Genomic DNA, 23,473 nt, shown 5'->3' on the forward strand with positions numbered 1-23,473 from the left:
TGGGCGTTAGTCATGCTCTTTTAAAATATATTCATATCTGTTAATTTTTTCTTTATAGATGAGTCTGGGAGAAATTTCGAGATCTACAAAAGGGAAGAGTTAAAAATAAAAGGAGATGGAAGGCAACGGACAATTCTCGCCTTCACTGATTCTTTCGCAAAGGAGCTGTGGGATGGGTGGAGAGCATCTGTCCCCTCTTAAGGAGTCATATCAAAATCATCTGGGGCCTGTTCAGACCTGTTCACTTGACCCTTGAGCCCCCAGAGAAAAGTGCTAATTTAGTGAGCTGTCTTTCCAGTGTTCAAATCCCCAGATTTGCACAACAAATCACCTACGGAACTTTACCACATTCATATGCACAGTCACCACTATCATTAGGCAATACGGCCCTAAAACAAAACATATTTGTGTCAAAGAGGTGGCAACTAGTATGGTTAATCTAAAACAGCAGATAAACCAAAGCTCTTTAACATTACTCGTGACATATAATATATTGTGTTTTAAGTGTTCTCCTTGGTTACACTTAAACTATGATTAATCTGAGTTAAAATTAAATATAACGAACTTTCTAAACAAGTTTCACCTCCCAATAACCCTACCTCCTCCTCCTTCTACCTTGTTAAAGCAGAGGCAATAATTTATTCTCTCACAGTTTCCATGGGTCAGGAATGTGGAAGCAAAACTTGGCTGGGTGATTCTAGCTTGGTTTTTCTCATGAAGTCTAAGTCAGATGTCAGCTGGGGCTGTTCAACTGAAGGCTTGACTGGGGTCAAAAGATATAAGGATTCCACTTTTGTTTTTCATTTTATTATTTTTTAAAGCCACTTTATTGAGGTATGATTGACATGTAAAAATCTGTACATATTTAATGTATATAACTCAGTGAGTTTGGGAATAAATACACACCCACGAAACTAACATCACCATCAAGACTACAGACATATCCATCACCTCCCAAAGTTTCCTCCTGCTCCTTTATTATTAATTAATTTTTTTGTGGTAAGAACACCTAACATAGTATCTACCCTCCTAGAAAATTATAAGTATACAATATAGTATGGTAAGCTATAGGCAATATGCTACATAGTAGATCTCCACAACTTGTTTTGTGTAATTGAAACTTTGTACTCTGTGACCATCTCCTCCTCATTTTCCTACTCCCTCTGCTCCCTGGCAATTATCATTCTAGTCTCTGCTTCTATAAGTTTGAATATTTTAGATTCCACATATAAGTGAGATTATGCAGTATTTGTCTTTTTGTGTCTGGCTTATTTCATTTAGCATAATGGCCTCCAATTCCATCATGTTGTTGCCAGTAGCAGGATTTTCTTCTCTTTAAGGTGGAATAATATTCCATTTTGTGTATAAACCTCATTTTCTTTATTCATTCATCCATGGCTTGATAATTAGGTTGCTTTCATATCTTGGATTTCACCTTTAAGGTGGCTTACCTGTACGGATGGCAAAGTGATTGCTGGCTGTTGGCCAGAGGTATCAGTTATTCTTCACACGAGCCTCTCCACAGAGATGCTTGAGTGTTCTCACAGCACGGCAGCTGCTTTCCCCCAAGACCTGTTTCTGCCCTAAACACTGGGGTAGAGTTTTTTTCTTCTACCCTTCCCCTAGACGCAATGAGTCTTTGTCTATTGCCTGGACACAACAGGCTTTGCTGCACCTCCTCCAGCAGTGTAAGACTCTTACTTTTTGGAGAAAATGGTCCCAGGAAGGGAGCAAGGCTTTGTGCCTGCCCCCCTCTCCAGGTTATTCTTGACAATGAAACCCACTCAGTGAGGTCTGCATCCCTTTCTCTCCAGATGCTGATCAAGGATCATCAGTGGCAAAAGGGAACAGGGTTCATGAGAATGGGGGCTGAAATGGGTCTCCATCCCAGGCTCCATACATCACCCTGAGAAAATCCCTTGGTGTTTTCTGCCCTGAGAGTCTGGGAAAATCAGGGGCATCAAATGCGGGTGAGAGGCTGTGCTCCTTATTTAGATCTCCCACAACAGTTGAGCAAATATCAACTGGCCATCTGTCAAGCACCTTCTCAGTTCTAGACATGCTATGTTCACACTCTCCTTTCTTCTTTAGAACTCTCCTGTGAGCATAGGACTGCTATCCCCATCGCACTGGTGAGGAAACCGAGGTATTGGGAAGTTGCTACTTGTACCTACAAGGCCTCTCACCTTGGGCAGGCTTAGACCCAAGACTGTCTTGCCTTTCCTCTATAGTCTGCCGCCTTCTACACATTTACAGGTGTTTAAAATAAAGGCTGCAGCTCAGGAACAGCCAAATGGAAGAGATGCATAAGGCAAGGTCTTGGGGGAGGGGTACAGAGCTTCCATGCTCTTTCCAGGCTGTCACCCTCCCAGCACTGTGATGTGTTCACCAACACAGAAGCTCCACCCTGTCTTCTTTTGATGGTTACCATCACCACATTATCATTATCTGAGACTCTCTTACAACCTTCAAATAATTTTAAAAATTTACCTCAATTTTATTGACATTTTAAAGCCTCTGTTTCCTCTAGAAAAAAAGGTAATAATAATTCCCATCTTGCAATATACTTAAAAAAAATATAGACACCCAATAAATGCTAATTTACTTCCTAAACACTGCTTTCATAATATTGTTAAGCTGATTAAAGCCTTCATTTGTCATTTATATCCTCTTATTTCAAGTCCAAAGTTTCTGCCTCTCAAGATTGTTCATAATCTACCTCTATGTTCTTTACACTCATTTGTTCATTTATCCATTCTTTCACTAAACATATGTTTAACATTTAATAATTTAAGAACCCTTTTCAAGATAAGAAAGTATGAAGTTCAGTTTAAATTAAAGAGACAACCATGAAGCAAATCACTGGGACCTCAAAGTACTCCCTTGGTTCAGGAACTATGTGGTAAATATCACCTGGGTTTGATATGGAGACTATATATGACTACCAGGTAAACTAAAAGAAGAGTGTATTTGCTGACTAGTTAACTAAGGTAGAGATACCAAAGGAGACTAACGGAAACTGTGCTTTTCCTCTACCATAGGGACACGTTTCTCCCCATATCGGTGCAAGGAAATACACTTTTTGCTGTCAATTTCTTCTACAGTTTCTGTCTGAACCTATGTGGCATGTAAAGAAAGCCTCTGTGTTTGTGTAGGGCTTCAGTTTGGTGAGCCATGATTTTAGATAACCATAGGAAGTCATAAAATGGCTAGCATAGGAGTTAATAATTATTCCAACATCGTTAGGGAAAAAAACCAATTTTCTTGGCTTCAAATTTCCATGAGGTAGTTTCATTAGAATATCATTATTGGTTTTCTTCATGCCTCCAACTCTGATTTAATTGATAAATTTGAGATAAGGCATGCTCATCTCAGTGCTGTAGATCTAACAGTCTACAATAGGGCAATGGGCGGAGGGAGGAAGAAAGAGATTCAGTCTTCTATCTGTCATGCTTAAAGCTCTCTACCTGTCCTATAAAGGAGACCTGAAATTATCCAGTCAGATAGAGATGGGGGGTTGTGAGTAAGATTGTCTAATTTAGAACAAGGTTTCTAAACCTTAGCACTGTTGACGTTTTAGACTGGATAATTCATATTCCTTTATTGTGTAGGGCTGCCCTTGTGTTGTAGGTAGGTTATCTCCTACTAGTGGCAGTAGCATCCCTTCCCAGTTATGACAACCAAAAATGTCTCCAAACATTGCCAAATATCCCTGATGGAAGGGGCTGGGACAAAGTGCTCTCCACTGAGAATCACTGATTTAGAATAAGAAAAATCTTTGTGGCTATAAATTTAAGTCATGTGCAATTCAGCTCTTATAAATAATAAAACTATTTATTCTCCATCTGTCTGTTCACCATATCTTTCAGTTGGCTCTAAACTTGGGAAGGGAAGGGGGGACTGTTATTATTATCTCCTCAAGACCTCTACCTACATTAATTACTTCAGATGCAATGAACTTATTAAGTTTGAAAAATTATTTTCTCTTTTCCAGTTCCATTCTCTGATGCTCAATTAGCTTTAGAATAATTTCTAGTATTTGAGCCAGAGACTCAGCCTATTACTTAATCTATTTAATGGTATTAAAAACAAAAGTCCTTTTTTCATGGTTATAAAACCAAAACTGCAGCACTTTATTCCTTGACACCTAAGCTTACTGTCTGGTGAATATACTATATTCATTTCTACTTTCTTGTCAATGGAGTCTACCTAGAAAACCTTTACAATTCCATGTGCCCTTTAAAAAACTAAAGAAAACAAATGAAAAAACCCCCGAAAACAAAGCCCTAAAGACCCAATTTAACCTCCAGCTTCCTGATGAATTAGAGAAATAGTGAGCATCTTGTACAGTCTTTCAATTTTATGAATACAGAAACTAAACCCCAGGAAGGGACATGACTATCTAAGGTCACGAAGTCAAACAGGTACAGAGCTAGAGGTAACGCCTCTGCCTCCTCTAAGTCCCAGTTTAATACTCTCAACACTTCACAACTTGATGACTGTTGCTCCCTCTAAAGTCTTGAAGAATTTATAATGCAGCGCCTCCCGATATATCTTAACAATAGCATGCCTTTTATCGCTCAACCTTTGCATTTTTTTGCATCTTTTTTTATCCTTGACTGAATTATAAGTACTGTGAGGCCAAGGACTGTATTGAGTTTCTGCTGCATTACTCCAAGAGCCTCCTGTAGGTCTGAGCACCCCTTAGGGTCTAGGTCTATCCTGATTGACTGCCTCACTAGTGGTAGGAGAAAGCAGCCCAGGGGCACAATGCATAATGCAAGTAAAAACAGCATCTCCACAGGAATTTGTTTTCTGCGTGATAATCAGTCTTCATAATGGGAATTAGTGCCAATGAACAAATAAAAATGTGTCTGAGTTTCTATATTCATTTTCCATTTCACAGAGACATGGTATGTGTAGAATTTTATACATTGGCATCTCAATGAACAAAATATATTTTTAATATATTGGCATCAGTATTAGGATGAATAAACTCATGGTAAGTAAAACTAATAATTTTTCTTCTCCAGTGTAATTGTTGGAAATCTAATTTTAAGCATGGAAAAAAAGAAGGTAAAATACCCAAAGAATTACATTAAAAGTCAAAAAGCTGAAAGAGAGAATAGGCTTGGGTACTAAATTTGCCAGGTCAATACAATATGTATTTTACAATTCTAGAAAATAAAACATATAAAATAAAGTATACTACAGTCTCAATTATCTTTTAGAAGTAGATGATTTATATATTATTTCTCCTCAACTGCTCTCTGCCAGTTCACAAGGAAAAAAGAACACCAGTTTGAGAATACTGACTAAATTTCTTCTGGACAAGAGTAAGGCTAATAAAGAAGACATAAAGAACAAATTTAAAAAGAGTCCTTTATAACTTCCAGGGCAGCACTTGTGCCAAGAGCTGACTGTGCTTTGTACATATATTACCTTCAATTGTAATGCTGAAAAACATTGCTCTATTCAAAAGCTCTAACAATAAGCATCCACACAGAGTTAGCAGGCCTAAATAATTCCTCATCATCCTGGGATGCAAAATGATGCTGGAAAGAACTATCTTGTATGTTAAATATGTAGGTCAATATTTGAACTGAATGCAGTTATGGACACATTTTGGATGTGGGGCGCAGTCATGGGAGACGTCACAGAGGTTTCCAAAAGGCTCTAGCAAAACAAGGGAAGTGAATTAAAAGATCAAAAAAACCTCAAAAAGGAGTCAATACTCACAATGTTCATCAGGGTGAGGAGGTAGTTTTGGACGTGCTCCTTGCCATGGAAACGGACCACAGAGTCATCCACTCCCAGCAGCACCTCGATGTTGTAATCGTTTTCTCCCGCGTGTCTGCGTCGCCTCATGGCTTCATTCAACTGCTGGTCAATGTTGCTGTAAACAGTACCTAGATCATCAAGGCCTTCCAGATCCGATTCTATTAAGAAACAAAAGGAACCCAGGCATTTCAGTTTCCCCAATGGGCCTTCTAGTAACTTCTTTCAAAAAAAGATCTTCTTGGGGAACTATAATTATCATCCATAGTCACCAAGATGTAGCTTTTCAGTTTATTCCTTAAATAATGTGCAAGTGCATGTGTTCAGATAGACCTCCTATAAATTCAACACAGAACAGCAACACTGAGGGCAAAATAATATTACTGCATAGAAAGCAGTGCCACCAGCCAGACCGACTGTTCCAGGAGGAACAGAGTATTTAATCTTCCTCCAGCTGTATCCTCAGTGCAGAGCCAAAGGGTGCAGAACATACGTGGGCTAAGTAGCTATTAAATAAACGGAGACTATAAACTTAAAGTTCACAGCTTGATAAGTTTACAGTGGTTAAGTTACTTTAATTACGGAGTGTGGAATTTGTATCACATAAATCTAAACTGCTTCTTTTTCAAGTAGCCTTAACTTAAAAATCAAATTATAGCATGGCAACACAACAAACAGCATTTAGAGGTATGACTATCAGTGACCATATATTACTTTATTTCTTATGAGTGTGGTTTTCTAGTGAATGCTGCTAGGCAGACAATATAGGTCTTCCACATTTGTACTGGCCATCATCTGGATAGCAGGCCATTTCAATAGCTGTATATCTGAATCCGTGAGATACCAAAGTAAAAATTCAGTCAGAAAATTACCTATAACAGAAGAATATAAAAGTATAAACTATTTTATGCTGTGGAAGGAACTTAATTATTTTTACTTTCCAAGCAGATATACATATACATAATACACAGAGAGAGATATACAGATATACATGTACCTATATATCTCTAGATCATCTATGTATCTATCTATGTACCTGCTTGCTATCTATCTATCTATCTACCTGCTATCTATCTATCTATCTACCTATCTGTCTATCTGTCTATCTATCTACCTGGAGAGAAAGAGAGTGAGAGGCATTTTCAGGTTCTAGTTATCTAGATTATCTAATTACCTAGATTCAGATTACCATAGTTTTGGTGAAGAAAATGCTTTGGTGAATTAAAAAATAAAATATGTTATTTGAATACTAAAATAAAAGTTATTAATCAAAACTGCAGGTACAGAACTGAAAGAATACTCATTCCCATTTCAAATATATGAAACCTGGAAAGGATTTTATTTTACATACTGCCTTGATGACTAAAACAATCACATATCTAAAAAGAAGTCTGACAGAACCAATTCTGACTCATGCTTTATATGGAGGCTTATTTAGCATTGTACTGAGGCCTGTAAGCCATTTGAAGCAATGTCTGACATTAATGAATAGGCATCTCCCTCTCCATCTTTGTGGTGTTAGTAAAGTTGAGGGGGAAAAAGCAGTGTCTCTTGGTCAAGAAGATTGATAACCAAGCCCTAGCCACATGGGACTAGAAGTAGTAGAAATAAAGATCTCACTCATACCCTTTCCACTTTTAAAAAATATAGAGAAACACCAGCACCCTCCCCTACAAGTATGGGCACAGCCTCTGAATATGACTACTGAGGTTTGAAAGCTATACTGTAATTTACTTTGACCCAAGCCCAAATGCTAGATCATTAACTGGGATTTTTCTGCTCATCAGGGAATCACATTGGCTCTACAATAAGTAAATAACTCTCACCACCATCCACATCAAATAGAAATCTTTCCTTAAAAGCTGTTTTTAAGAGCTGTAAACCCACACTGAGGGCAAGAGACTACACCTGCAAACAGCTTTACTATTCAACCTCAGTCTCTTCACACACTTGAGAATGTGAAAGGCTGTGATAGCTAGCGTACAAATAGGAAATTCATACATGAGCTCCCAGTTCTAAAAATGGCTCTTTTTGGCAGAACTGTCAGTGGCAGTATCCAATGGAAATATACTAGCAATGTCATCATGTCATTAAGTCTGATGCATCAATGAGGAAGGCTGAATACTTATTTCAGAAGGACAGTTCATCTTGCTCTAAGATACCTTTGGTTTGGCCTTTGCATCCCTCCTAAAATAGGTGGTATTTTGGTAAGTGAATCTATTTTTTCATTGCATGAGGAACCTGAGAAGGAAGAAGGACGTCTTTTTCTTTCAACCATTGCTTTCATTCAATCAAGAATACTTCTTACATTTAGGTCTTTAATCCATTTTGAGTTTATTTTTGTGTATGGTGTTAGGGAGTGTTCTAATTTCATTCTTTTACATGTAGCTGTCCCTTTTTCCCAGCACCACTTACTGAAGAGGTTGTCTTTTCTCCACTGTATATTCTTGCCTCCTTTATCAAAAATAAGGTAACCATATGTGTGTGGGTTTATCTCCGGGCTTTCTATCCTGTTCCATTGATCTATTGTTCTGTTTTTGTGCCAGTGTCATACTGTCTTGATTACTGTAGCTTTGTAGTATAGTCTGAAGTCAGGGAGTATGATTCCTCCAGCTCCGTTTTTCTTTCTCAAGATTGCTTTGGCTGTTCAGGGTCTTTTGTGTTTCCATACAAATTGTGAAATATATTTGTTCTAGTTCTGTAAAAAATGCCATTGGTAGTTTGAGAGCGATTACACTGAAACTGTAGATTGCTTTGGGTAGCATAATCATTTTCACAATGTTGATTCTTCCAATCCAAGAACATAGTATCTCTCTCCAAGGAAGATACACAGATTGCCAACAAACACATGAAAGGATGCTCAACATCACTAATCATTAGAGAAATGCAAATCAAAACTACCATGAATTATGACCTCACACCAGTCAGAATGGCCATCATCAAAAAATCTACAAACAATGAATGCTGGAGAGGGTGTGGTGAAAAGGGAACCCTCTTGCACTGTTGGTGGGAATGTAAATTGATACAGCCACTATGGAGAACAGTATGGAGGTTCCTTAAAAAACTACAAATAGAACTACCATATGACCCAGCAATCCCGCTACTGGGCATATACCCTGAGAAAACCATAATTCAAAAAGAGTCATGTATCACAATGCTCACTGCAGCTCTATTTACAATAGCCAGGACATGGAAGCAACCTAAGCGTCCATTGACAGATAAATGGATAAAGAAGATGTGGCACATATATACAATGGAATATTACTCAGCTATAAAAAGAAATGAAATTGAGTTAGTTGCTGTGAGGTGGATGGACCTAGAGTCTGTCATACAGAGTGAAGTAAGTCAAAAAAAGAAAAACAAATACCGTGTGCTAACACATATATATGGAATATTTAAAAAAAAATGTTTCTGAAGAACGTAGGGGCAGGACAGGAATAAAGACGCAGACGTAGAGAATGGACTTGAGGACACGGAGAGTCGGAAGGGTAAGCTGGGACGAAGGCAGAGAGTGGCATTGACATATATACACTGCAAAATAGCTAGCTAGCAGGAAGCAGCCGCATAACACAGGGAGATCAGCTCGGTGCTTTGTGACCACCTAGAGGGGTGGGATAAGAAGGGTGGGAGGGAGACGCAAGAGGGAGGAGATATGGGGATATATGTATATGTATAGCTGATTCACTTTGTTATAAAGCAGAAACTAACACACCATTGTAAAGCAATTATACTCCAATAAAGATGTTAAAAAAAAAAAAAAAGAATACTTCTGTCCCTATTTCCTCCTGTGCCATATAGTGTTCTTTTCTGTGATTCCTAAAGTGGGCAATGTCAAACATTTGAAAAAAAGACAGTGGTGGAATAACTTCTGGTATGTTTTATTTATATACATCCCTATTAATTAACAAATAGGTCTGAGGCTGTGAAACATCTTCATTCATAATGAATTTTTCGCAGTATACATACTTTACGATATAATGTTCACAAGCTTTGTAATCAGATATACCTGGCTTCAAATCCTGGCAGTGTCGCACCCTAGAAGTGTGATTTTACTTAAGATGCCTAACCTCTCTGCGCCTCAGTTTTCTCATCTGTAGAATGGGATAATAATACCTCTTTTGCAGAGTTGTTGTGATTATATAATTAATATTAGTAAAAACACTGTATACAGTGCTTAGATATAAGTGCTCAACAAATTGTACTTACTGCTATTACTACTACTATGATGATGATGATTATGATGATGATGCTGATTTCCCATTATGATAGGTTTTCTATACCTTTTAAAGCTTCCTACATTTTATTTTATATGTCACATATCAAATGGTTATAGTTCTTTTAAAATAGAGGTGAGAAAAAATCTGAAATTAATAAAGGAAAATCTGAATTGCTGATAATTTTAGAAAGAATGAGGGTAACAGTATCTCATGAAGAGCACAAAGTAGATAAAGCAGAGAAGAATCTAGCATGTTTACTTTCAGTTAAAATTAGGATTAAATCCAATGAGACAAACTTGCTTAGTAGATTAAACATCTAATATCAAATTGGAAAGAGCTTATAGATGGCACTGATCTTCACTCAGTGCATATTTATTGAGTACCCACTCAATAAATGGTAGATCCTGAGAAGATTAAGAACTCTTTAGTTGTTAACTCTGGGAACCACACGGTTGTACCAGATTTATATTCAGAATGAAGCTGAATTTGTATCATGTAGTCACAGACAATTATATTGGCTTAGATCACTTCCACAAGTTCTACTTTAAACGGACCTAATCAGGGTATTAGAACATGCCTTTTAGTGATAGTTCACACCTTTCTAAAGCTTCAGAGTTTAAAAGCAGACACACACTTTGACAAAATGTGTGTAATTCTAATTCTGTGTCTACTTCTACCATTCTCTCTGTGCCCCCATAAGTATAGGAATAAGAACACTTAAAGGTGAATATCATGTTAGTCATGTCCAAACACTCCCTATCAGATCTGTTTTCTGCTTTAAGGACTGAGGAATCACAGAGAAGTCAATAGGCAAGTTCAAGAAGTGAAAGCAGAGTGACATTTTGTGTTGGGTGTTGCAAACTATGGATCTCTGTGACACACTGTTGGCATCCTGCTGAGTAAGTGCATTCAAGGTGATTTGAAAGGCTGTGGCTGAGTTGGACAGCAGAGATTGATTGATGTGATAACAGAATTAGCAGGAAAACTGAGCATCTTAAAATATATCAATCAATAAATAAGGCCTTGCAATAAGTATAGTGTGCTACTTATTCCCCATGCTTCATTCCGAAAAACTGATGCTTAGGGTACTTTTCAAGCTTCACAGAAATATCAAAGGCAATCCCCTTAGCACTTAGAGTGAGTTTTCTGTTTTTCAAACTATTTGGGAAATGTATGTTTTTGAAACTTACCTTAGAAGTTACTGATGAGAATTAATTAATATTTTGGAAACATTTTGATGGTACCCTTTTTTGTACCCCGTAGCTTCCCAATGGCTGTAAAGGCACTTTCAGAAAAATAATGATTTTACTATAAATTTACTATAAAGCCTGTTTTTACAGAAAATATGAAATGTTTGGGGGCAAACAGGTGACCAATCAAGTCACAGTAAATATAGTTATTTTTAGAGTTAAAGATAGGATATAGTGTTAAATCAGAATTTTGAACTTACCAAATAGATAAAGTAGAATATAATTCATTTTGCTAATTTATAACACTTGGGCCTAAGACATTTTCAGGATGGAATATGGCATGTTTACATGCTTAATTACATTTACAGGAAATCTAAGTGTAGATTGGTGAAATCACTTCTCACCCCAGAAAAAATTCCTATGGTTAAAAAATGACAGGAGACAAACTTAAAATTGGAAAGGTACAAGTTCTGATCAAATTCTGAAACTGATACAGATACATTTGAGGTTGGGATACAATCTTAAGCATACTGTGATAGGGAATGTGATAGAAGCATCTACCCTACATCCATTCTGTTATGCCTAAGGAATAGATTGTCATTCTATGTGAGGTAGAAATAAACCCAGTTAAAAGTCATTCGCAGATTCCCTTGAGACTAAGGACCACACATCTCTAGTCCTTCACTTAGTATTCCTTCCAGCTGCCTGGACCTTGGTCATGATATCAAGAGTTCTTTGAGGTAAGCCTGGATTCAAGGCATGTGTTTAGTTTGGTAGAATAGCTATAAAGAAGGGATCTGACCCCAAGGTGACTACGGAGCTGGCATCCCAGCCCTGGAACCGACTTCGTTACACAAAGTGCTATGGAGGACAGCACTTCCATCCTGTTTAGGCCATGTTTGGGTTTTCTTTTACATGTCACTGAATCTAGTCTTAATAGATATGACATTGACAATATTTAATTTTATTGTGTAGATTCCCTCTGCTCTCCTACTCCCTTTGGGAAATGCAAGTTAATTTCATGTTAATAAGAGAATGATAAAGTAAGATTCACTTTACCAAAATGTCCCACAGCAGCTTTCTCTGTAGTGCATCTACTTCAGAAAATGAGGGAAAAAATGTTTTGCAGTAACAATAAACACAGAATGAATCTATATGTAGAAATTTGGCATTCTTCATGAACAGACTCCTGCCGTGAAAATGAAGTGACTGGAATGCCAGCTGGATTTTCCAATGGTAGGTGGAGATCCTAAGATCAGAGCTAAAAATAGGCGTAAAATCCAACACATGTCATCTGTTAAGGTCAGAAACAGAGAGGAGTTAACTTAAGTAATTGTTTTGACCTGTTTGTATCATTGGACAGTGATTTTTCCATTGATATAATTTAAATAAATTTATATTGTTGTGATTCCAAAAAGATACAGTAACAGCGTCTCCACACATATGGGGGTACCATTATACCAAGATTAATAAAATGTTTTTTTGAAAAGCAGCTGAATCCTTCAAGAACTGGGAAATTCCATAGTGATAGTTCAAAGAACTATATTCAGGCCAATTTATGATGCCAATTTTGAAGTTTCATTAAGTAACTGTTGCTCTTCTTAAAAAAAGACATTACCGTTGAATGAATATTAGTTTCCGTGATTTCTTTTCCCCAATAGTTCTAATTCTAAAGTACATGTTTGCTTTTGTTTTCACTGACTACTTTAAGGGGTAGCAGATGGCATTTTTAAACGGAAAACTTCTTACTTTTTAAGTAAAAAAAACCAATGTTTTCATGCTTTGAGTTTGTGATCATTAGCGAATGAACAAAATAGAAAGGTCACTTCATTGTCCAATATACAGAAAATCCTGACTGTTATAACAATCTCCTATATGTCAGTTAGAACGTTTTTAGCTTCAAATAAAGAAAACTTTATTTAAAGTGTCTTAAACAATCAGGAAATATATTAATTTGCACTACAAGAGGTCCAGAGGTAGGGTGATTCCTGGGCTAATCAGTTCATCAATAGATCAGGTACACACTTCTTTCCATCTTTTCACATCCTGCTTTGTCTTCCAATTCACTTCTTTGATTATTTCAGAATGGCTGCACCAATTCCAGCATCAGAGCCAGGTACCACAAATTATATCTCTTTTGCATGTCTTTCTTAAAAGTAGGCAAAAATCTTTCCTAGAAGCCCTCTGGTACATTTAACTACGTGTTTCAGTGGCCTGAACTGAATCACAAGGCCATGTAAAAATCATTCAAAGATAACTGAACTCACACATGCCTTATTCCAATCAGAAATCAACTTCTGTAACTGAAGCCAGCCTCCTCTGAAGTACATGTTTAGGAAAAGTGTGGGTTCATGAATAGTACGGAGATCCTATTTAAAAAGATGAAGGGGGAAGGCCTTGAAATAAAAGAGGAGGGGGAAATGGAAACTGCACAGGCAATTCACATTGCTGAATCCTCCTTTTTTTTGGGGGGGGGTACGCGGGCCCCTCATTGCTGTGGCCTTTCCCGTTGTGGAGCACAGGCTCCGGACACGCAGGCCCAGCGGCCATGGCTCACGGGCCCAGCCGCTCTGCGGCATGTGGGATCTTCCCGGACCGGGGCACGAACCCGTGTCCCCTGCATCAGCAGGTGGACTCTCAACCACTGCGCCACCAGGGAAGCCCCTGAATCCTCCTTTATAAGTCCTCCTCTTCCACATTCCCTAGTAACAGTCTTCCATTGGTCTCTTTCACTCTATCTTAGTTTGCATTCATGCATTTTATGTTTCATTTCTCTTATTGTAATCTGCCTGCCTACAGATCACTTCTGCATTCTTTTGGCCCGGAAATGGCTGTTGACATTCAGTCCTTCGTTCCTATAGTAGTGGACTCATCACTGCTGCTTGCTCAGCCCCATTCCAACCATTTCTTGAATAAATCACTGAAATGTCTGGGTGTGGGCAGGGTTGTCAGACAAAGTACAGTATTTTCTGTTCAATTCAAATGTCAGATAAACAACAATTTTTTTTAGTATAAGTATGTCCCAAATATTATCATGGGACCTACCTAATACTAAAAACTTCTTCCATGTTTACCCGAACTTCAAATTTAAATGAGAATCCTGCATTTTTAGTTGCTAAATCTGGCAAATCTAGGTGTGGGGCTTCTGTCTTTCTCCAGGCAGTTCATGTAGGTACAACGACCTACACCCTCCTGCCTTCACTTCCCCACTCCACCCCTGGACACTCAGCTCTAGCAGTGGGCATTGACCCAGGCAGGGCCAAGTACTGTATTCCATTTCTTTGACTCTAGTAATTGGATGGGCAGATGGCCTAACTCATGACAATGAAACTATGACCTAGGACCATTTTATTTGGAACTACTAGGGAAGAGAAGTTCTCTCTACTGAGCTTGAAACTAGCAGAATATAACAGTGAAGGTGCTTGGGGAAAGCTCAGGACAGTTGTTGGTCTAAGGTTAATGCAAGAAGAGGAAAGTGAAGATTATTAATGGAAAGAATAGTTCTGTTCCAGTGATGACTCCAAGCCTCTGAATTCAACCATTCTTTTGATTTTTTCGGTTTTGTGAGTCAATAAACAATATTACCACCTGATTTTCTTCTCTTACTGCTTTCGAAAAAAATTCTTGCCGAAAACAGTTTGATGTTAGTTCATAACAACTGAAAATAAAAGAACCTTGATGAATAAACCCATCTATGTCCTTCCTGCTACAGTCACTGATTTTCCTCATTTTCCTTCCCACTCTTTAATAAACTATTCTTGGGCTGTACAGTCCCTTGAAAATGATGATATATTCTGTTTATATTAAAAATCTCCCAAATTAATTATTTTATTCTCTTTATATCATTTTAAATTTAAGGGCTTTTCTACTAGTGATCTACTTTCTAGTTTGTTTCTTCCATTGCTCTTATTCAGGTAAAATCATAGTTTAATTATGGAAGATAGTACAGTTTTTAATTTTCGATTTTTTTTTTTTTTTTTTTTTGGTACGCGGGCCTCTCACTGTTGTGGCCTCTCCCGTTGCGGAGCACAGGCTCCGGACGCGCAGGCTCAGCGGCCATGGCTCACGGGCCCAGCCGCTCTGCAGCATGTGGGATCTTCCCGGACCGGGGCACGAACCCGCGTCCCCTGCATCGGCAGGCGGACTCTCAACCACTGCGCCACCAGGGAAGCCCCTAATTTTCAAATTTTACTTCTCTCTACATTTAATAGCATTCTAATGAACTTTTCTCCTCCTCTTGACTAAATTATATTCTTTCTTATTTATGGCTTTTGTAGTTCAGCTCTACTAAATCAGAGTAGAGGAAGCGGTCCCTACACCCAATTTACTAGATTACATTCTACTAATCTGACACTGCTAGAAGTTAAAGTTTTCTAAGTAAAATCAACTGCATAAAGTACAGATAGAATTCCATTTCATAGCTGCCAGTTTCAAAGCTCAAGTTACTTCTATCAGTTGCCTCCTATATGCTACTTTATTAAGGGTAAAGGGATTTCTTTACCCAAATTTCCCCAGAAACTCTACTTCAGCATACTAAATTTTTCTCCAAGGGGTATATGGAATGATTTAATAAAACTTTAAACAAGTCCTTAGAGCCAAACTATGAATATTAACATTAAGTATTTATTATTTCTGATAAATAATTAAAGAACAGGGCTGCTTGACCTGGCACTGTTCTAAGCACTTGCGAGTACAGCAGTGGACAAATCAAATGTGGAGCTTGCCCGTATAGAACTTATGTTCCAGTGATAAGAATGATGAAGCAGTGTAAGAAGAATAAAACAGGATGAGGGGAATAAGAGTGACAAGGTGAAGTGTGCACAATTTTTAGTGAAGATGTTCAAAAGAAGGCAGAAAATGGACAGAGATATTGTAAAGTAATGGAAGGGGCCACATGAGTATCAAAGTTATATTTGTGTGAGATACATGCAAACTTTTATACATATATGTAAATCTTTAATTTATATGTATATTGTAGATCTTTCAGAATGAGGTTGTAGAGTATAACACAAAGAAAGTCAGAATAGATTCAGAGTGTGGTAGGCAGACTTTCTAAAATGGCCCCACAAAGATCCCCAGAACTTGTGAATTTGATGAGATATGATCACATTATATGCACAGCTGACTGTGAGACAAAGGTGTTATTCAGTTGGCCCTGATCTGACCTCCTGAGCCATTAAAAGCAGAGAGCTTTTGCTGAGAGAAAGCGGGAGGAGAGAAGTTCTAGAGTGTGAACCATGAGAATGACATGACTTGCCGTTGCTGGTTTTGAAGACAGACGCAGCCTGTGCAAGGACCAGAGAGAGGTCTTCAGTTGCTGACATTGAACCCTAGTCAGCGGGGAGATGGTCCCACAACAACAGTCCCACAACAACAAGGACCTAAACTCTGCCAACAACCTGAATGAGCCTGGAAGTGGATTCCTTCTTTCCCAGAGCCTCCAGAGCAGAGTTCAAACTGTCTAGAACCTTGATTTTGGCCTTGTGATACCCTAAGCTTTAAACCCAGTCCAGTGACCTTAGTTTCTGATCTATAAGAACTTCGAGCTAATAAATGAGGGCTATTTTAAGCCACTAAGTTCTTGGTGTTTGTTATAAGGCAACGAAACAATACAAAGAAAATAGAGATCTAGGCCCAGCTTTGCTATGATCCATCTGTATGATTTTGAGAAAGATGTCAAACTTATCTGCACATCAGTTTCCTTATCTATAAAATAAATAGGCAGTGCTAGAGGATCTTTCTTCCTGGCTAAATTTCCATAATTAATAATTGGGCCATCATTTCACTATTTTAGATTATTAAAGTTGCTTATTGTTGTTATGGTTTTTTTGATCATACATGATGGATCATATGTATAATTAATCTGCTGCTAAATCCTTGATCAAGGGTACAATTCACAATTTAAATATATTTGTACATGGAAAAAGGTACTACACTATAAGAGATCCTACATTATGATATAAAATATTTCATGACAATGTAGAAGTCTAGTAATTTATCACAATAAGAAAAAAATCTTCTCATTCACCTTTAAAGAGGAACCGAGTGTCCATAAAGTCTGGAGGTACAAACAAATATACAGAACATTGTCAAGGACATCTTCAGTCTCTGCTCTGAAAGATAAAATATTATCTATGTTTCCAGATTTTACAGACAACCTATGAAAGGTTGAGTAAAGGTGACATTTAGATTATTTAGTTATTTACACATCCATAACACAGACCAGAATTTTATACTAAGTGATTAAAAATACACTTTATGCCTTTTTGTTGTAATGCAGCAAAATTTTACTAGGCTACCTCCAATAAATTTTCTTTTAAAATTTAGTTATAAGGATATAAAGTTAAAAATGTGTATTATCAGAACATTAAATATTGAAGAAATAGTCTTTCAACATGTTTTTATCTAAAGTGCTACGTTCATTTGAATAATACTGATCAAATAGTTTTGGCCTATGTTTAGATGCAAGGTCACTTTTCATAATTATATCTTATGTAGTCAGTATATTTGAGCCATAATAATTACTGCATATTTAAGACAAATTTACAATAGAACCACATTTGTTACCAAATACTATGAATGGAATAGTACAACTCCTAATCCACAAAAGACATTATCCAAGTTAAATTTAATAACATACCATTTTTGGCATTCGAATAAGATTGTTGAGCCATTCCTAGAGTGCATTTCCACTAAAGTCACTTATTTGCTAAAAATAAAACTATTCTTAGTGTAAGGAATAAATTTTGCTAGAGAAAAGAAACTCTGTTAGATTTACATTTTTTAAAATATATGCCCATAATACATCCTTCCAGCTAGTATTGATCATGTGGAAGAAAAAAATTGGGGGTATTTTTCTATCTTCTATTTTTTTAACTTACGGAATATAGTTTTAATAGCTATTTAATGCTTTGAATTCTAACATTTCTGTCAGTCTTGACTGACTGATTTTTCTCACCCTTCTGGGCTGCGATTTCCTGTATCTTTGCATACTTGGTAATTTTGATCAGATGTCTAACATAGTGAATTTTACCTTCTTGGCTGCTGAATATCTTTGTATTCCTATAAATTTCATGAGCTTTGTTCTTGGATGTGGCTAAATTACTTAAAAACAGTTTGGTCCTTTCAGATCTTGTTTTTAAGATGTATTAAGCAGGATCAGAGCAGTGCCCATCTAGAGCTACTCACCACTACTGAGGCAAGACCCCTCTGCACATGCTCCATCCAGTGCTGGGTGAACCATGAGATACTCCAGCCTGCCTCATGGGAACAAGCACTAAGCCCAGCCCTATGGAAGTGTGGGCACTGTTCCCCTAATCCTCTTGCGTGGTTTTTTTCCAAGCTTTGCAGTTTCTTCACCTGTATGTGCTGATCACGACTCGACTAAACACTAGAGGGGAACCTCTTCAGATCTTCAGAGTTTTACCTCTGTGTAGCTCTCTCTTCCTCCAGACTCAGTCTGTGAACTCTGTCCACCTTCAACTCCCCAGACTCTCAGCTCTGGCTTCTCAACTCTGTCAGGCTCAGCCGGGGTTCTCCTTCCCTGAGATTCAGACTAGAAATCGTCCAGGCAGTAAACTGGGGTAATGTTGAGTCTCACTGCATTTGTTTCTCATCTCTTGGGGATCACCGTCCTTCACTGCCAGATAGCCAGTGTCTTGCAAACTATTGTTTCATATATTTTGTTCGTTTCTGGATGTTTAAAGCAGGAGGGTAAATCCAGTCTCTGTTATTCCACCTTGGCCAAGAGTAGAAGTTCACTTAATTTGGTTTTGCTAAGAACATATGGTGGGGTTTAGAAACTTGGATTTATAGGCATGTTACTCTGTAACATGACTTAGAATTTTCTATAGCCATTAAGCTTTCCTTAGTTGACTTTCTATACACATTTAATTGGACTGACGGAAGTTGGGTAGTAGTGAAATGTTCAGTGTAAACACCCTGATAACACTCTTTTAATACAAAAATCATACTTTTATGAGATATTAAATCTCCTGGAATATGTCCTTGCAGCACACAGTATCAGATGAAGGGAGAGAAAGCTGAGCAGTATTCAGTAAATCTCAAAAAAAATTCTATTCACCTTTCTCATAAAACGATATGAGTTTCTTTGTTCATTACCAGCTGGCTGAGCCAAGAGGCATTCACTGTAACTAAGTTTACAGAAAGAAACTGTCTTCCAAGGGTAGCACCCCCCCCCAAATCTGCTTATTACTTAACACAAACATGGAGCAAGTTCAAAAAATTAAAACCTTAGCAAACACAGGTATCGCCTTACAGTCCAAAGAACGTGATGTTTGACACAGTCATTGAAAATGTTTTGCAGGCGTCCCTGGTGGCACAGTGGTTAAGAATCCGCCTGTCAATGCAGGGGGCCCGGGTTTGAGCCCTGGTCCAGGAAGATCCCACATGCCATGGAGCAACTAAGCCCGTGCGCCACTACTACTGAGCCTGCACTCTAGAGCCCATGAGCCACAACTACTGCCTAGAGCCTGTGCTCTGCAACAAGAGAAGCCACTGCAATGAGAAGCCTGCACACTGCAATGAAGATCCACAACTAGAGAAAGCCACACGCAGCAACAAAGAGCCAATGCAGCCAAGAAATAAGTAATAAATAAATAAATTTATATTAAAAAAAAGAATGAAAAAGAAAATGTTTTGCACTGAGTTTTTCAGAGATTTACAAACTAGGTTTAAAAAAACACACATTTGGATGATAGAAAATTGGGGGTGAACTTTAGGAAGTCATGTTACGGAAGTGAAGGCAAGAAATAAATTCTGTAAATCAGGTTCACTGTGGGCCATCCCTTACAATCAACAAAAAGGGCCACAACAAGCAGGATGAAACCACTTACTCAAAAAAGGAATCATCTTGTGATAAGTGAAAAAAAAGGGAAACAAGGACGATTCATTGGTGTACTAGGTCTGATTGTATCTAAATTAATCTTTCTAGATTTAAAGATCTTTTTGCAATTTGAGTGCAAGAAATCTAAACATTTATATGTTCAACTCAAAGTGAGGAATGACATATTTGATAGGTTAACATAGATGGAGTGAAACCATTAACCACTGAAGTGTCATCAAGGTCAATAAATGCTGAATTTCTTCAAATATCAGATGGGAAATCCAGACTACAGGTAGCAATTCTATTTCTAAGTGAGTGTGTATGGATTTCATCTCGACTTATTCAGTACTTTTAAAGATCTAATAGATTGGTAATATAAGGAGAATTCTCACAAATGAAAATGTTAGAGTTACTAGAAAAGGCTCATGACCTCCTTTCCTCATGCTTCCCCTTCTCTTTCTTTCAGTTCCTTGCTCCCTTCATTCCCTTGTTGCTTTATTTCTTTCCATCTCTTCCTTAATTCCTTCCATCCATCTATTTCCAAACATTTCTTGAGCACTTTTTCAGCATAGAATTCGATCTGGTTTCTAGGAATAAAGCACAGTTCCTATCACTGAAGTGGTTACAGCTTAATAGGAAAGAAATATAAACAGATATTTTCATACAAGGTAAGTATGTAACTGAAAAAGAACCAGCTTCCTACCTGGAAGAGTCTGGGAGCATTTCAACAGAGGAGGTGACAGCTGCACTGGATTTTGAAAGACACTCAGAAGTTAGACACGTGGAGAAATAGAGAGGGCCGTTCTAGGCAAGGACATAGTGTGTGCAGAAGACCTGAACAGTACTGATATCCTGGGAGAACAGACTTTAAAGAGGATGGAGCAAAAAGTGAAGATTTGTGCTGACAGATGTGGTCACTAAGGGAGACTGAAGCAAGATCATGAAGAATCTTACATATTTTACAGACAGGCTTGGAGCCAGTTTTCTGGGGGCTTGTATGATCTCTGTATCATGCCTGTTATCCTGACATAAATACTAGTAATGTTTTCTCTCCACTTTCAAATGTGGTCCAGTTTGAACAAATTAAGTGGTTGCCCTACTTAGAGGTCTCTCAGTATAGAGTGTGATTTCTAGAAGGAGAGCTGAATCTACGTAATTCTCTTGTTATGTGTGCACTTAGGTTCAATGATAACAGTGAGACTGCAAGAACAGGCCTCTCATGTTCTCGTTGCAGTGATGTGCTTTCCTAGTTGTGGATGCAGGTGTGTGAATCCAGTGATTTGTCAGTCGACATCCATTCCAACTTCCTTGTGTCCTGTAATGCTGCAGAAGCTGAAACTGTGAGCCCCAATGTGCTTGCAGCTAGGCTCCCAGGTGAGCATGGGGTTAAGCCAATTAGAAGCACTCAGGTGAGATTTGAACTCAGAAGTGGCAAATGTGGTTGGAGATGCACTGTGGGGACCAAGGTTTTTTATATTAACATCCTAGGTCTGGTTGCCAGCTGCGTTGATGCTGAGAGGAAAGTGCGGTAGCAGTAGTGCCAGTTTGTTATCCTCACAGAGCATCTTCGGTGGCAAGTTCTTGGAGTCAACAGGTCCAGCAGCGGCAGCTTGCCCCTCTTCCCCCTCACAGCAATAGCAGCTGCCCGGGTGGGCCAATCAGCTGCATCGTTCTGGGAACTAGTACTGGAGCCCAAGCCTAAGGGCCACTCCAATCCTTCCAACAATTTAAATGTGCAATTAATTCTTTATACTAAATCCTTTCATGCTTAAAATAGCTGGTGTGGTTTCAATTTCCTGGAACTGAACCCTGACACATATATAGTAAGTTATTTAGCAAAACTGGGCCTCAAATCCACAGCCATGTAATAAGAGGGTTGAGCTATTCAGTGACCTGCAAGATCCCTCCTACCTCTAGAATTCTGCTTCTGTGATTCTATACTTTTGTGGAGTTTGACGAATACCTCTATTTTTCTCTCCCGTATCCCTCAGAAACTGCTTCCAATATGGCCTCTAGCTTACATTTCCATATACAGTAAGTTCCCTACATACGAACCTTCAAGTTGTGAACTTTCAAAGATGTGAACGTGCCCCTGTATGCCAGCTGTTGTACTGTACTACTGTACTTTTCAAGGTACTGTATTGTAAGATTAAAAATGTTTTATTTTTTGTGTTTTTTTTAATGTATTATTTGTGTGAAAAGTATTATAAACCTATTAGGTACAGTACTACATAGCTGATTGTGTTAGTTGGGTACCTAGGCTAACTTTGTTGGACTTATGAACAAATTGGACTTATGAACGCACTCTTGGAATGGAACTCGTTTGTATGTAGGGGACTTACTATAACTGTTTCACTAGTATCACTATTATTACATTTTTAGTATTCGGAAAATGCACCAAAAGCCAGAGGACATGTTCAAGACAGGGATGAGAGAGGACTCATTCATTTAACAAACATCTAGTGAGCACCTATTATGTGACAGGTGTTCTTAAGTAATATTTTATAAACGCCTTGACCTAGTCCAGGCATTTGTTTACACAAAACATTCCTGGAAGTACATTTTCTCTTTGTGTGGTTTGCAATGTAATAATAAAGTTCACTCCCTAACCTGTAGATAGCCCTCCTTACCCCTTTCCACTCCAGGTTACAGTCACTACAGCTGCTTCTTTATAGAAGCTGACCTGAGTCAAATCAGGATTTCTTTTCCTTTGTCTGTAACCACCGTCTCCAGTTCTAGCCCATTTTGCTTTCTCCAGTTGAGTGAATCGTCCCACATTCTCTTCACTGATGCAGTCTTCCAACTCGACATGTCATTCCTCTCTACTCTTAGTTTTCCATATGTCTCTTTAGGTGGTCCTTTGCTGGATCCTGTCCTTGTCTCCAATTGGCTGAGAATCACCCAAGCAAGGCTCTTTTCTTTTTATACATGTTCCCTTGGATAAATCATTCAGTCATAGAATTTTAATACATTTTAAACCCTTGAGCTACATATCCTGAGTTATATGACATTTCTACATTGCTGGTCCAATGGCTTCTCATTATTATTATTCTCAAAACATTAACTTATCTCAACATAGTACATCCTTCAACAATCTTCTTGTACTTCCTTTCCAGGCAATCAAAACCCTGAAGTCAATTTTTACTTTGCCTGCCCCATCAAGTCATCGCCAAATTCTGATAATACTTGCTACACAATATTCTTAGATTTGCCATTTCTATCTGCACTTTTGCATTCAATGTCATATTCCATGTTCTATATATTGGACTGTGTCTTCTCTTTTGCTGTTTTCTGTCCACACCCATCCTATGTTCAGTCACTTAAATTATCTACTTTAAATGTTACTCCAAGAGCATTTGGTAGTACAAATTTCCTTTCCTCATTAAATCTAAACCTTTTATAATTGGCCAAACATTTCACTACCTAAAGTACACATCTCTTTT

General features: G+C 38.0%; 1 protein-coding gene across 1 annotated transcript in view; it reads right to left on the reverse strand.

Annotated features, from left to right (window-relative positions):
- ADAMTS3 (ADAM metallopeptidase with thrombospondin type 1 motif 3) overlaps positions 1–23,473 on the reverse strand; it is a 291,139-nt gene that overhangs the window by 62,872 nt on the left and 204,794 nt on the right. Inside the window, exon 5 of the mRNA XM_030877826.3 lies at positions 5,740–5,939. Within this exon, the coding sequence (XP_030733686.1) occupies positions 5,740–5,939 (200 nt within the window). The remainder of the gene's footprint in view (positions 1–5,739; positions 5,940–23,473) is intronic.

Source organism: Globicephala melas, chromosome 5, assembly GCF_963455315.2.
Source record: "Globicephala melas chromosome 5, mGloMel1.2, whole genome shotgun sequence".
Classification (NCBI taxonomy): Eukaryota; Metazoa; Chordata; class Mammalia; order Artiodactyla; family Delphinidae; genus Globicephala; species Globicephala melas.